Genomic DNA, 13,239 nt, shown 5'->3' with positions numbered 1-13,239 from the left:
CTCCTGGGACCACACTGGCATGAAGCGTGCGTGCAGCCTGGGTGAGGGTAGGCCATCCCGCAGGAGGGAGAGAACGTTGCTGTCTCTGGGCCCTAAAGTCCATACACATTTTGCAAAGGAAGGGGCTGTTTTTGTAGCAGGAGGCAGGAGATGAAGGTGTGAAAACCGGTAAGTGACTAACTTCCTCGCCTTCCAAGAAACTCCTTATTCTGAATGTTGTTAATGTCACTGAAAGACACCAAGGTACCCTGGTGTGCTTAAGGACTGAGTTTGGAGAATGCACCTGTGCAAGCCTCCCCACTCGTGCCTGTAGGTACGTAAGAGAGGGGGGCAACCCCACCTCCCGGTTACCTGCCCCGAAGGAATATGAAGGTGGCTTCCCACTCTCCACTCGGCCGTATGGAAGGCCACGGCTGAGGCTCATGATGGCGGCCAGTGAGAGTTTGGCCTTTGCTGTTGTCCGGTCTCCTGCGACCTTGAACACTGGAGGTCAGGTCTGGGCAGGACCGGGAAGGCCAGCTGACACACGGCCACCAGAGCAGTGGCTGCAGGACGGGCATCATCGGCCCTTCCCACCCTCTCGCGGCTCACGCAGCCCCTTCCGTGACTGAGTCTCCTGCTCCCTCGGGTTCCCGTTCGCATGTCACAGGTGAGGAAACTGAGGCTCATAGAGGCAGTGTGACCTGGCTGAGCCACACAGCTGATGCATGGCTGCACGTCGATGCTCACTTGGCAGAAACAGAGCCCGTCTGAGCCGGTCTTCCATTCGTCAGGTGAGGGGTCTGAGGCCAGACAGGGGAAGTGACTTGGCAAACGGGCCAGAGCTGCTCGGTGGCAGAGGCAGGGCCAGAACCCATGTGTCCCAAGTCCTGCTGTCTTCACACAGGCCACACTGCCTCTTGTTTGGGCTTCTCTATTTTTGTTCTTCTTTAATTTTTTTTTAACCCCTCATCTCTTTTGGTTTCAAATCATGGTTTGATTAAATTCACTGTACTTGTAAATAGGTCTGACTGAAGAAGGGGTCATGGTCGTCTTAGGCCATAAGTGGCTTAACATTTCAGTAGATTATCTCTGGGGCCCCTGCTGTGTCTCACCGTCCCCTGTTCTCTCCCCTTCTCTCCCTCATCCTGGTCTGGAGGACAAGGCGGTGTCTAGTCTGTGCTCCCTCAGTAAGTACTGGTTCTTCTCCCCCCCACCCCTCATTTCCCTCCTTTTGAGTTTGCTCTGCAGATCCTAGTCCATAGGACGCTCTTCTCTTGTAGGGTTTGGCAGATTAAAAGGACTTGAATGGTAGCGAGAACTGCAGGGCCGCATATAGGAAACTTGCCTGTCAGTTAGTTCTCATTGATGAATGAGCTCTTGACACGTCATGCATGCAGTTGGCTTGAGTTTCAAGAAGCAACACAGGCTGCCTCGTTCCCATGTTCACATTTGTTTTGGCTCTGGGTCTCAACACTTTCATGTCCCTGAATAATGTTCTTCCTCCTCCTCCTCTTGAAATTGTTATTTGCTTAAAAACACAGCAAATCCCTACAACACTGGGAGAGTGACTGTGTAAAGTCCCAGAGAACAGACTCCCAGTTTGGTTCAACAGCTCATTTACTGTTTTGTTTTGTTTCCCCTCCATTAAGACAGTCTCATAAGGGAGCCTGAGCCACTTTGTTCAGCCCAGGGCACAGGGTGGGTCCCTTTCCAGCCAGGTAATGTGACTGCCAGTCCTTTCCTGAGTGTGGGCCTTCGGTGGCCTTTGATTACCTGAAGGCCTAGTCCAGGGAATGTATATTCACCCCAGTCAGTGAAGAAAACACCTCCAAGGACACACCTTACTCTGGGGTGAGGAATCAGGGGTGGGGTAAGCATGCTGTCTCTAAGGACGGCAGATGCTTTATTCTTGCAGCAAGGAAGTGTTGCACAGCCCCCCCTGAGAGTCTGATGCAGCCGCATGTCAGCTGTGTGGTTTAGCCAGGTTGCACTGCCTCTCTGAGCCCAGTTTCCTCACGTGTCACGTGCAGACAGGAACCAGGGTGAACATGAGACTCAATAATGGACTTGATTGTCCAGCAGCTACATCTCCCAGCGAGGTGCTCAGAGGAGTCCCAAGCATGTTCCGTTCCCCTGCCCAGCCACCCGTGCTGTAGCTATGAAGACGTGGTCTGTGTTAGCTAGTTCGCACGTGCTGAGTAAGGGCCTGCTCTCTGCTCGAACTGTGCTCACCGAAGGACTCACCTCAGTACCCCTGGCCCCTCTTCAGGTGCCCCACTCTGCAGACCTTTCCTTCCTGAACTTCCCACTCGCGGGGGCAGAACAAGGCTTACTTTTTACAGATCACAAAGCTCAGCAAAGTTCTATCACTCGCCCAGGGTGCCACAGCTCATCCAGGATTGAGCTGGAGGGGAAGTGTGACTTCCGGGCCTCGAGTTCAGTGCTCGTCCCCAGGTGTGTTGTTGACTCAGGTTCCTGCTGTGACAGGCTCTGTGCTGAGACCAGAGGAGGCCTGAGGCAGGGCCACACCCAGACAACATGTGTGGAGGGCGGGCTCCCCGTGAACACCCTGGAAATGGGCTTGGGGAGAAGGACGGGAGTTGGGGGGGAGCTCTGGGGGAGGGGCAGCAGAGCCCCAGGGAGAGGGGGGCCTATGGACACAGATCCCGGCTGATGTAGTGAGGAGCCAGAACCATCTCCCAGGCCTGGGGGCACCCTGGCTTTCCCGGAATGTACTTCACCTCTGCACGGCACCCGGCACGGCTGCCCCTCCATGTGGTTAGGGATGGGAATCAGTGCCTTTATGTTTCACCCCTACCCTCTCACTTCCCCACTCCCTGCCTCAGTGGAACGTCTAGTGCCGGTTCATCATTAAGTCCAGAAGGTTGAGGTGTGGCCTGGGGCACCACAGGAAGAGCTTATAGGGAAGAGGTGTCTTGCAAACCCAGCATCTGTGCTTCAGCTTTTGGTCAGTTTGAGAAATCAAATACTTACGGGATAATTAGGACACAGTTTACGGATCCTGGAGTAGAAGTCTTGGTGGTTCAAAGACTTTGGAATTCAGCAGATGTGGCTTGAGTCCTGTTTCACCCTTTACAACTGGATGACCTTGGGCCTGGACCTCAGCTTGTCCCTCTGTAAAACGGAATAACAGTAGTGCCCACTCATAGGGCTCCTCTGAGGATACAGTAAGCCTGGGGCCTGGCACTGCTGCAGTGGCTGTTCTTATTTTATTCATGCACTGTTAAAAGGTAGACTCCGTGTCACCTGTTATTTCCACAGATACAGACCAGGAAGGTACTAGGAAAATGGTGAACAAAAATGTATTTTTTTTCTGGCTATTGCCTCTATTGTGGAGTTTCCTTAAATCAGTAATGTTTGGTATCAAACATGTCCTTGGTGTTAAAGTATTGACTTAAGAGGTTTCGTCTGTCTCTCTTTTTCTGTCGGTGTATTGCAGGCGGTGAAGGCATAGCTGGCTTTGATCAGTTATTTTTCAGGAGGACCTGAAGACTTGGGAACCTGGGCCGAGGGAATTAGTTTAAATGTTCCACTGCCGTCTGGGAAACACATTCTCCGGGCATGTTCTCTTATTGAAACTCCAGACTCTCTTTCCAATGTCAACTCGGTCTGGGAAAGTACGGGCTGTTGATAAAGTTCCTAGGCAGCTTTTAACTTGTATCCTTTAAACTCAGATGCCTTAGCAGCAAGCAGAAGGCATCCCCGGACAGATTTACTTCCCTGCTCTTGGCAGATGTGAGCCTTGACTGCGACCAGAGGATTCTTCTGCCTGCTCCACCCTTCCATGGGTTTGTCACAGGATCTGGCAGAAGGCAGCATGACCCTCTGAAAGATGCCCTTCCCCACATGTTCATAAATTTGCTTCTAGATCCTGCCCACAGATTGCTCTTGTCACACCAACAGCTGAAGTTACGAAAGTTTAAAAGTGCATGCAGCCTTCCCAAAGACCTTGTAGAATTGCTGTTTTTCTCCCATTTCCTTTGCTTAATGGGAGGGGGAAGTGGAAGCTCTGAAAGGAATGACTTGCTTGGGCCATCAGGAAAATCACTGTCAGCGGCCAAGGTTATGTTTAGGTTTTGCTCTGAGTCCTGTGTTGGGGTGGTGAGATATTCTTCTGCTATAAAACCAACTTGTACAAGTAGTAAACACAGGATAAGGATATTAAAAGAAGGAAACGTTTAATTGGGCGAGTTCCAGCGTGGTCAGTTTCTTTTCTTTAAAGGGTGGCTCTTCAAAATGCATGACAGAAACGTTTGGTAAACTCCTGTGATCTTCTGAAGAGTTATGTAGACTCTTAGAGTTTGCAAAACTTTTTTGCATATATAAAGGCGTTCAGCGCGCACCGGGCAGGGTTCCCATTTGCCAGAAGCCGAGAGTCTCAACCACAGTAATATCAGACAGCTGGGTTCGAGGGTTGCAGACGCCCGAAGGCACATTGAAGACTGCAGAACAAAAGCAAGAAAGTTTCATGTTAGGAAGGACCTGTGTGAGAAAGTAAAGTTGCCCCCTGTCCCTGCGGTGTCCTGAGGAGACAGACCTGGATTCAGATCTCACCCTCACCCCCGCTAGCTGTAGGATCTTGGGCAAATGCTTGATTCATTTTCCTGGAGCCTTGGTCTTCTCATCTGGAAAATGGGAATACTGTTAATAGCAATGCCTGTTCACAGGAATTCGAGAGATGAAATGAGAGGAGCCCAGCCCATAGTTGGTCCTCAGGGAGGCGGGGGCTGGGAGTGCAGCTGGGAGGGGGCGGAGGGGGCTCTGGGGCCAGGGTGCCACGGGGCTGGGTTGAGGCCTCTCACTAACCGCGGGCAGTGTCGCTTGGTGCCCGCTGACCATCCATGTGTACCCTGGGGAGTGGGCACCGGTGTCGGGGGCCTTCTCTGTGCTGCGCTCTTTTATACACATTTTCTTACCTGACTCTTCCAGCAGCCCCCAGAGCAAAGGTGTTCTCACTTTCATTTTAAAGATGAGGAAACTGAAGTTAAGGGGCTTGGGAGGGGAGGGGGAGGCTGCCCAGTCCCTTAGCACACCTCCTTGCCTCACGCTGCATCAGATCCCCTACAGGCAGTGGCTGCCACGTGGCCTTCTTTAAAAGGAATTTTATGTGTATATGCAGTACAGTTCACTCTTTGGTGTTTACTTCTGTGAGTTTTGGCAAATGCATAGACGGAGTGGGCTTTTTAAATTTAAAATTTTGATGTAAGAAAAAAATTATTTTCTGTTTCACTTTGTATCTCTATGAGATGATGGATGTTCACTAAACTTATTGAGATCATCGTTTCATGATGTATGTAAGTCAGGTCGTGATGCTGCACGCCTGAAACTTACACAAGGCTGTATGTCCATCATATCTCAAAAAAACTGGAAGAAAAAAAATTTTTAACTTTTGAGATCATTGTAAATCCACAGGTAGTTGTAAGAAATCATAGAAATCCTGTGTACCATTTACTCAGTTTTCCCCAGCAGTAACATGTTGCAAAACTATAGTACAAGTCACAAGCAGGAAATTGACACCCATGCGATACAGTCGAGATACAGAGCATTTCCATCCCAAGGATCCCTGCCGGTGTCTTTTCATAACCACCCCTGGCTCCCTCACCCCCATCCCAAGCGCCCGTTCAGATGCCCAGCAACTACTAATCTAGTCTTCATTTCTGTAATTTTGTCATTTCAAGAATGTTATGTAAATGGAGTCATGCAGTAATTAGCCTTTGGGGACCGGGATTTTTCACTCAGCATGATTACCTGGAGATTCGTCCAGGTAGATCTCAATAGTTCGTCCCTTTTTAGTTCTGAGGAGGGTTCCATGGGATTCTGTTCCACAATTTGTTTAGCTAGTCGCCCGTTGAAGGACATCTGGGTGGTTTTCTGGTTTTGGCTGTTGTGCATAAAGCTGTTATGAACAATCATGGGCAGGGTTTTGTGTGAACACAAGCTTGCATTTCTCCGGGATAGATGCCAAGGAGTGCACTTGCTGGGTTGCGAGGTAGTTGCTCGATGGGGCTTTGAAGGATGCATCTGGTATGGAGGGGCAGGTAGGGGTGGGGGCTTTGCTGCAGGTGGACACCAGTGGGAAGCACAGCCCGGGAGCTCACCCCTGATACCCTAGGTGAGTTGATTCATCTGTCTGTACACTGTTACTACTTACATCTGTTGTGTATTGATATATAAAAGCGCCCAGTACACAGTAGGTGCTCAGTAGATAGAAGCTGTTCTTAACATGGGTTAAGAGAAGACCCACCAGGCCAGAGCAGGATCTGTGCCCCAGAGGTGATCTCAGGAGGCCTTTCCCTTGCCCCCTGTGGGCCCTGGGGCACCTCCTTTTTACCTTGGGCAGAGCTGTGCACCCAGTCGTCCCTCAAAGGCCGAGTTCCTGGCTTCTCCCTGAGAAGTAACTGGCCCCGTCCTCAGACTGGGCTCCGAGTCTCTGGACGGGCACTGGCATTCCCCAGTGAGCTTGGCCAGGCCCATGCCATGGATCAAAGGAATCCCAGGGAATTCCAGATTGTGCCAGGCTCTGATGGTCTGGATTTGCCTCACAGGGTCTGAGAATGTGCCCGGATCATTTCAGATGTTGCTACGATTTAGCCGGATTCCAGAAACGTGTGGAGCTCTTGCTGTAGTCAAGGCACCGACCTGGGTGCTGCAAAGGGTTCAAAAAAAATCATTCTCTTTCAGCAGATCAACCCAGCCAACTCCAGCTCCTTTGGGAGCATCCTATGGCCGCATGATAAAGTCTGGCACTCGGAGCCTTTGGTCTGGGGTGACTCTGTCTTTCCAGCCCCATGTCCTGCTGCTGCCCCCTCTCCACGTGCCCTGTGTGCCTGCCAGTAGTGTGCTCACTGTCCCCCGCCTGCCCCCGCCTGTACAGGCCACGCTGCCATCCTACGCTCACGCTTCCCCCTTCCCAGGTGCCTCTTCCCTTCATGTTGAAATCTTGCCTGTTTTCTTTTTGATCAGAAAGGCGTTATATGCACTGGATGAAATCCTCAAATAGCACGTGTCCGTGTGTAAGGCTATACACTCAAAGTGCCTTCTCCCACTCCAGGGCCGCATGGTTATGGGACCATGCTGTACTCCTCTTCTTGCTGTTTTCATTTACAGTGTTATCTTAGAGAGTGCTTCGTATCTGTACCATTAAAACTGCCTCATTAACACTGCAGTAGAGGTGACACGGTATTTGTTTACATAGCTACACTGTGATTTCTGTTACCAGTCATCTGCTGATGGCTGTCTGGGTTGTCCCCACTCCTGGGCTCTTCCAGGCAGTGCTGCATGTCATTGGTCCCTGTGCAAAGGGGTCTGTTTATGACTCAGCCCCAGGGACCCCCTCCTCCATCTGCCTTCCGTAGCTGTGGTACCTGTGTTCACAGTACTGTCTTTCCACAACTCCTGAAGACAGGGCTCGTGCAGGACCTTCCTCCTCCTTCCAGTGCCTGCCGTGTTTACTGACTGCCCAGTTTCCAGGAGCATATGGTGCTCTGGTATTCACCAGTCATGCTGCCTCTGTGCGACCTGGCCTTTTGTAGGGGCTCCAGTGGGAGCAGAGCCGCGAGAGCTGGGACACCTGCACCGCTTCCTCCATCCAGCTTCGTGCTTGGTACACAGCGGCTGCATCGGATGGGCTAATGTGTTTCCGTGGCGATAAGACTTCTACAGCATCGTTCTTACTGGCCGCCTACTGTTTCACCAGAGGCATGGGCCATAATACAGCCAGTTCCCCCCCCTTTTTTTTAAATTTATTTATTTATTTTTATTTTTGGCTACGTTGGGTCTTCGTTGATGCACGCGGGCTTTCTCTAGTTGTTGCGAGCGGGGGCTACTCTTCGTTGTGGTGTGCGGGCTTCTCATTGCGGTGGCTTCTTGTTGCAGAGCACAGACTCTAGGCGCGTAAGCTTCAGTAGTTGTGGCTCGTGGGCTCTAGAGTGCAGGCTCAGTTGTAGCACACGGGCTTTGTTGCTCCGTGGCACGTGGGATCTTCCTAGACCAGGGCTCAAACCCTTGTCCCCTGCATTGGCAGGCGGATTTGTAACCACTCTGCCACCCAGGAAGCCCAGCTAGTCTCCTCTTGATGGAATTTAGCTTTGAAAAGTTTTGATGGAATTTCCCTTTTAAAAAAATTTGAGAGGACAGATGCTTGGGTGTCCATTGCTGAGAAAAGATCGGGACTCACAGGCTCCCCCATGAAACTAGTGGCAGTAGCTACTTGTTTATTGAGTTCTTCAAATGAGCTAGGGCTTCTCACCGAGCAAGCCAAGCTCTCTTTTCTTATGATACAGAGTCATCTTCTGAGGCAGGCACTGTTGTCCCTATTGTATGGAAAGGCAAACCAAGGCTCAGAGAGTAAGTAACTTGGCAAAAGTCACTCAGACGATACATTTCAACAGCTGGGATTCCAGCTCAGGTGTGCTTGGCTCAGGACCTGAGCTTGTAACCAGCGAACCCTCCTGCCTTGTTAGGGAAGAAGGGAATGGGGAGGGTGGGTCACCCCTGGGCCTGGGGTGATGGCTGGCGGCTCCAGAACTGAATCGAGGTTGCACCTAGAGAGAAGACGGCCTCCATCAGGCCTCGTCTCCGTCTCTTGAAGGGAGAGTCCACAGCACCACTCCGGGCACTCCCCTGCTCACGTGGCCCGCCCTGCTCCCACGCCAAGCGTCCGGGGGGCTGGCTGGCATCCCTGGCTCGGCTTTCTGGCCAGACTCGGAGGAGTGATCTGAAATTCTTTGCTGGGGCAGATCATACTTGGTCAGAACGTTTCACTTCTAGATTGATGTGGCTTTGGAACTCTGCATCAGGTCTCCCAGTGTGACCTGGGAGCCTGGAGACTCCACCGGCCCTCCCTCCTGAACAGTCAGTCCTTTGAAAATGTATTGATTTCCCTCCTTCCCTTCCCTGCTTTTGCACTTTGGATGAACCTTGTTTTCGAAGAACAGTAGAAGGTAATTTTCCTGTGCTCGCCAGCTGGCCCGTAATTGAGCAATTTCAATAACACCCACTGTAAAGTCTAATCGAAGTAAACAGGAAAATATGATTTACAATCTGGACGGCAAGTAAATACCAGGGTGCAATTAATTTTTACACAGAGCAGCACATTCTAAAACATTTTCCTGCACTGACCAGTTTGATTTTAATTACAGATTAGGAGCTGTTGTTATCGTTACTTTTTACTTTTTGATGGAACCTGATCATCTTCAGGTTCCTCGGACCTCTGTGACTTCCTCTGAAGGTGTAACCACGGAGGGGTGGGATGGAAATAGGATCAGAGAAATTAATTTGTAAGGAGCGATTTTCCCAACCTGGACTGAAGGCTGCACTCTTTGGGCTTTTGCTTCGTGAGAGATGAGGGTGGGTCGGGGAGATGCTCCGGGCTGTGTAGAGCGATGATGAGAGAGGGTCCCATCACTGCTGGGAGCTCAGAGGGGTGAGTGCAGGCCGGGACTTGGTTTGGCTCATTCTGAGGAAGGGGACGGAGGCGCCCCGTGTTGCAAATGTGTCATTTCGGAATCGTGGTGCTTCCAAGGATGGGAAGTATGTGCCTTTAAATGGACCCTCCTAGTTCTTCCAGTGGTTTCCTTCAGACCTGGGCGGAGAACAGGAGCCACCTTGCCAGCTGCAGGGTCGGCCCATGTCTGACCTCAGCCGACCTTGGGCTGTCTGTAGGGCTAGCTCAGTGTAGGAGGTCACATGGCTTGAGCGCACTTCGGGGACAGCAGTCTGTGAGCAGCCCAGACCCCGAGATCTGTCTTAAAGGTGCCACAAGGCTGAGCTGGGTCACTGTTGTGCCCACCAGGTGTTGGCTTTAGGGACACCCTAAGGCTGGCCTGGGGGTGGGTGAGGACTCCGGGAAGGCCATTCCGGCCTTCGTGGCCCCCACCAGGTTACCTCTCCTGCAGCAGAGAGGCGGTTCTATTCCCCAGCAGGGTCCCAGCGTGCAGGGGAGGGCGCGGCTGTCTCGGGGCCCTGGTCTGCCCCAGTCCTGAATCCCTTTGCGTTTCTTTTATCTTTCCAGGGAGTTGACCACACTTGGCCATTTCCTGGAAGAGCCCCACCCTGAGGGTGAGCAGCCGATGGGGAGCTGTTTCTGCTGACATCGTCATCCGGGGGGTGCCCAGGAGGTCGCCTCTGCCCAAGTCTGCCCACCCGAAGATGGCTCGTGCCCACCCTGGGCTGGCGCCCAGTGCCTGAGGTCCTTACCATGGTGATGATCCTGAGTCAAAGCCTCGACAAGCAGGGAGCTGACCCCGTAGCGTGCAGGACCTTCATCCCTGAGCTGGTAAGGACCTGGTGGCCTGGCTTCTCTGGTGACCCTTTTGAGGCCCGATATCCAGGTGGGGCTGTGGACCGAGGAAGAGGCCTTAGCAGATGTGCCCAGAGGGCCTGCGAGCAGAGCTCTGGGAGCCGTGGCAGGAGGGGCAGTGGAGCAGAGTCACCCAGAGCCCAGCTTCGCCCTCACAAGAAGGAAGTAGCCAGCCCAGATCTGAGTCCTCTGGCGAGCGGGGAGGGCAGGCCAGCACCCTGGTAAATAATACCAAGCGTGCTTCTGCCGCCCCTGCCGGGCTGAGCCCCACATTCCTTCTGGTCTCCACCCGGTCAGGGAGGTAGTTTCCAGAAGGCGGGGTGGTCAGTGCGAGCGAGAGCTGCCGCCTCAGCAATGTCCAGAGTGGGGGGCGGTGGAGAAAGAAGGCGCGGCCTGGCGGCCAAGGTGGTGGGCCTGGTGGCGGCCGCCCCCCGCAAGGGTTGTCCTCGGACCAAGTGGCCCGGTGAGCCTGGCCAGAGAGGCAGACAGCCGGCCTTCTTAGGCCGCGAACAAAATGGCCTCCTCACCCTCCTTCTATAGCCCTAATTCCTCGGAAGTGGGTGGGCTGCTCCCCTGCAGGGGGAGCTGAAAGCAGTCCCGCTCGGGCATAAACACTCTTGTGGGGGGTTTTGCACGTGGGTACGTCCCAGGGATTCTGCTGCTTCTGTGGTCAGGGATGGGGGCACTGTCCGGGGTCATGTCACCCAGCGCCCCTCCTGGCGCCCTTCACAGCCCCTCGTGAGACCCCACGCTAGCACCTAGTGGGCTTTCTCCCCCAATCTTACCCCACCACCCAGGTCAAGAGCAGGCAGGTGGGTCTTAGGTCCTCATAAGAGCTTGTGAAAGCCACCAAGACCTGTGTCCACTCCTCAGGCCTTCACGGAAGCACCTTGGGCTGAAGGAATTCCCTAAGACAAGTAGGGTCTCTGCCCACCACTCCTTCCTTTCCAACTTGTGTTGAATATATATCTGTCAGTAGATTCCCTCTCATCATCCCCACTGCTGCTGCTCTGGTCCTTCCTGCATACTCTCTCATCTGGATTCTTTTGGGAACTGGCCCCCGCTCTGGCTCCTGTAGCCTGTTTGCATTACCCAGCAGCCAGAGGGAATGCAAGTCAGACCGTCCCACCTCTGCTCAGAGCCTTCCACAGGCTTCCCGTCTCAGTCTGAGCAAACACCAGACTCCTGCTGGGATGTATGAGGTCCGGTGTACTCTGGCCCCCGTGACCGCTGTGCTCTCTCTCCGCGGCTCTCCGCCACTGACTCTGTTCAAGCCACGCCGGCCTCCCTGCTCTACATGCCTCAGGGCTTGTGCACTTCTTCCCTGGCCTGGAACGCTCCCCGTTAGCAGGACTCTCTCCCTCCCTCCTTTTCTTTGGCCACTTGGCCTAAAATCTAATTCCACTACCTCCCCTACCTCCTTACCCCCATGTACTGCCTGTCCCCTTTTCCCTGTCCTTTTCTTTCCAAGGCGCTTAACCACTTTTCTGACATCTTGATCTCGTTCACTGAATGACTCCTGCCCCAGAGTGTGAGCTTCACGAGGCAAAGGACCTTTGTCACTCTCGCTCCTTGCCGAACACCCAGTGCCTGACCCTGGGACCTAGTGCGTGGCAGGTGTTCAGGGGATATTTTGGAGCGAGCGAATGCGGGTCCCTGTAGCCCAGCTTCTCAGCTCGTCATCGTTCAGTCCCTTCTCTGCTGCTCAAGTTCACGGCTGAGGGGGTGCAGGTATGAGTTGCTCTGTTTTCTGTGGTTGGTGGGTGTTTTCCCGCTGAAATTAAAGCACTCGTGTAGAGTAGCTCTGACCAAAAAGCAACGGCTCTCAGGGTGAGGGCCTCCTGGAGGGCCCAAGGGAGGCCCCCTCTGGCTCCAGCTGTGCTGTTTGCCTCAGTTGCCGCCGCTGAACTTGGTTCCATCTGGGGGTGGGCCTGCCTGGGCTTGGCCGTGGAGCTGGGTCCAGGGCCCGTGGGCCCGTGGTCAGCTGAGCCAGTCTTCAAAGAGACAGGGCCTGAGCCCTCGCCAGGAGGAGTGCGGCCTCCCAGCCCCAGCCAGGGAAGGAAAACTCATCTTCTCAGAAAAAAAAAAGGAGAGAAAGCCAAGGGAAGCAAATGGCTATTGAAGGGGGCTCAGTGGCTTCACAGGTCGGGGTCTGGCCTTTCTTCCCACACCCCTCTCCTTCTTGGAAAGTCATCGCCTTCTGTGTTCCTTCTCTTCTTGCCTCCCCTGGACTCCCGGATGGGCAGCCCAGCTATGGGCAGCAGCCACCTTCGGAGAGCGGCCTTCTCCTGTGTCAGTTGGTGGGTGCATCACAGGTTGTCAGCCCGTTACAGGTCTGGCCTGGTTCTGCTCTCACGGTGCAGGTGGAAGCACGATGAAGGCAAGCAGGAGGATGGGAGCGTAGTCTGTGTGGGGCCTGCGGAGTTGCCGTCACCCCTGCCTCTCCTGGAGCCTCCCCCAACCTGCTGAGGGGTGGGGACTCGTCCATCTCTACCTGCTATACAGGCAGGAAACAGAGAGCCCAGGGGACGGAGGGCCCAGGTCACACAGCTGGCGAGCAGGGTGCCAGGACGCAGGCTTCAAGTCCAGGCCCTGTTCACCCACCAAGGCCCTCACGCCCGCCCCTACCCGGCTCCTGAGGCTGTGGTCCTGGAATCCGCTAGGCCTTGGGGAGAGGCACGGCTGTAAACAACCAAAGAAAGACCCTAAATAAGACCAGCCTAGTGATGACATCCACAGAATGTAAGATAAACTGATTAGAATTTGCTCTGAACAGCCAGCAAGTTTGAGAGGAAGATGGGGGTTTTGCTTCAGCTTCCTAACCGGGTAACATCATCCTCATGTAAATACCATCAAGATAATAACAGGAAAGATGGAAAAGCTTTTCTCTTTTGTTTTCTGATCAGACTAAGACGATAACAGAAGTTGAGGGTTCA

The 13,239-nt window shown here is 53.4% G+C and overlaps 2 protein-coding genes across 2 annotated transcripts in view; both read left to right on the top strand.

Moving 5' to 3' along the window:
• Nucleotides 1–10,152, top strand: part of EEF1AKMT2 (EEF1A lysine methyltransferase 2) — a 73,221-nt gene extending 63,069 nt beyond the window's left edge. The window contains exon 7 of the mRNA XM_060125919.1: nt 10,016–10,152. Coding sequence (XP_059981902.1) covers nt 10,016–10,094 — 79 coding nt within the window. The 3' untranslated portion in view covers nt 10,095–10,152. The remainder of the gene's footprint in view (nt 1–10,015) is intronic.
• Nucleotides 10,149–13,239, top strand: part of FAM53B (family with sequence similarity 53 member B) — a 74,199-nt gene continuing 71,108 nt past the window's right edge. Inside the window, exon 1 of the mRNA XM_060125915.1 lies at nt 10,149–10,279. Within this exon, the coding sequence (XP_059981898.1) occupies nt 10,202–10,279 (78 nt within the window). The 5' untranslated portion in view covers nt 10,149–10,201. The remainder of the gene's footprint in view (nt 10,280–13,239) is intronic.

The sequence above is a fragment of the Lagenorhynchus albirostris genome, chromosome 16 (genome assembly GCF_949774975.1).
Source record: "Lagenorhynchus albirostris chromosome 16, mLagAlb1.1, whole genome shotgun sequence".
NCBI lineage: Eukaryota > Metazoa > Chordata > Mammalia > Artiodactyla > Delphinidae > Lagenorhynchus > Lagenorhynchus albirostris.
Note: the sequence above shows the minus strand (reverse complement) of the source record. Positions and strands in the feature narration are given on the sequence as shown.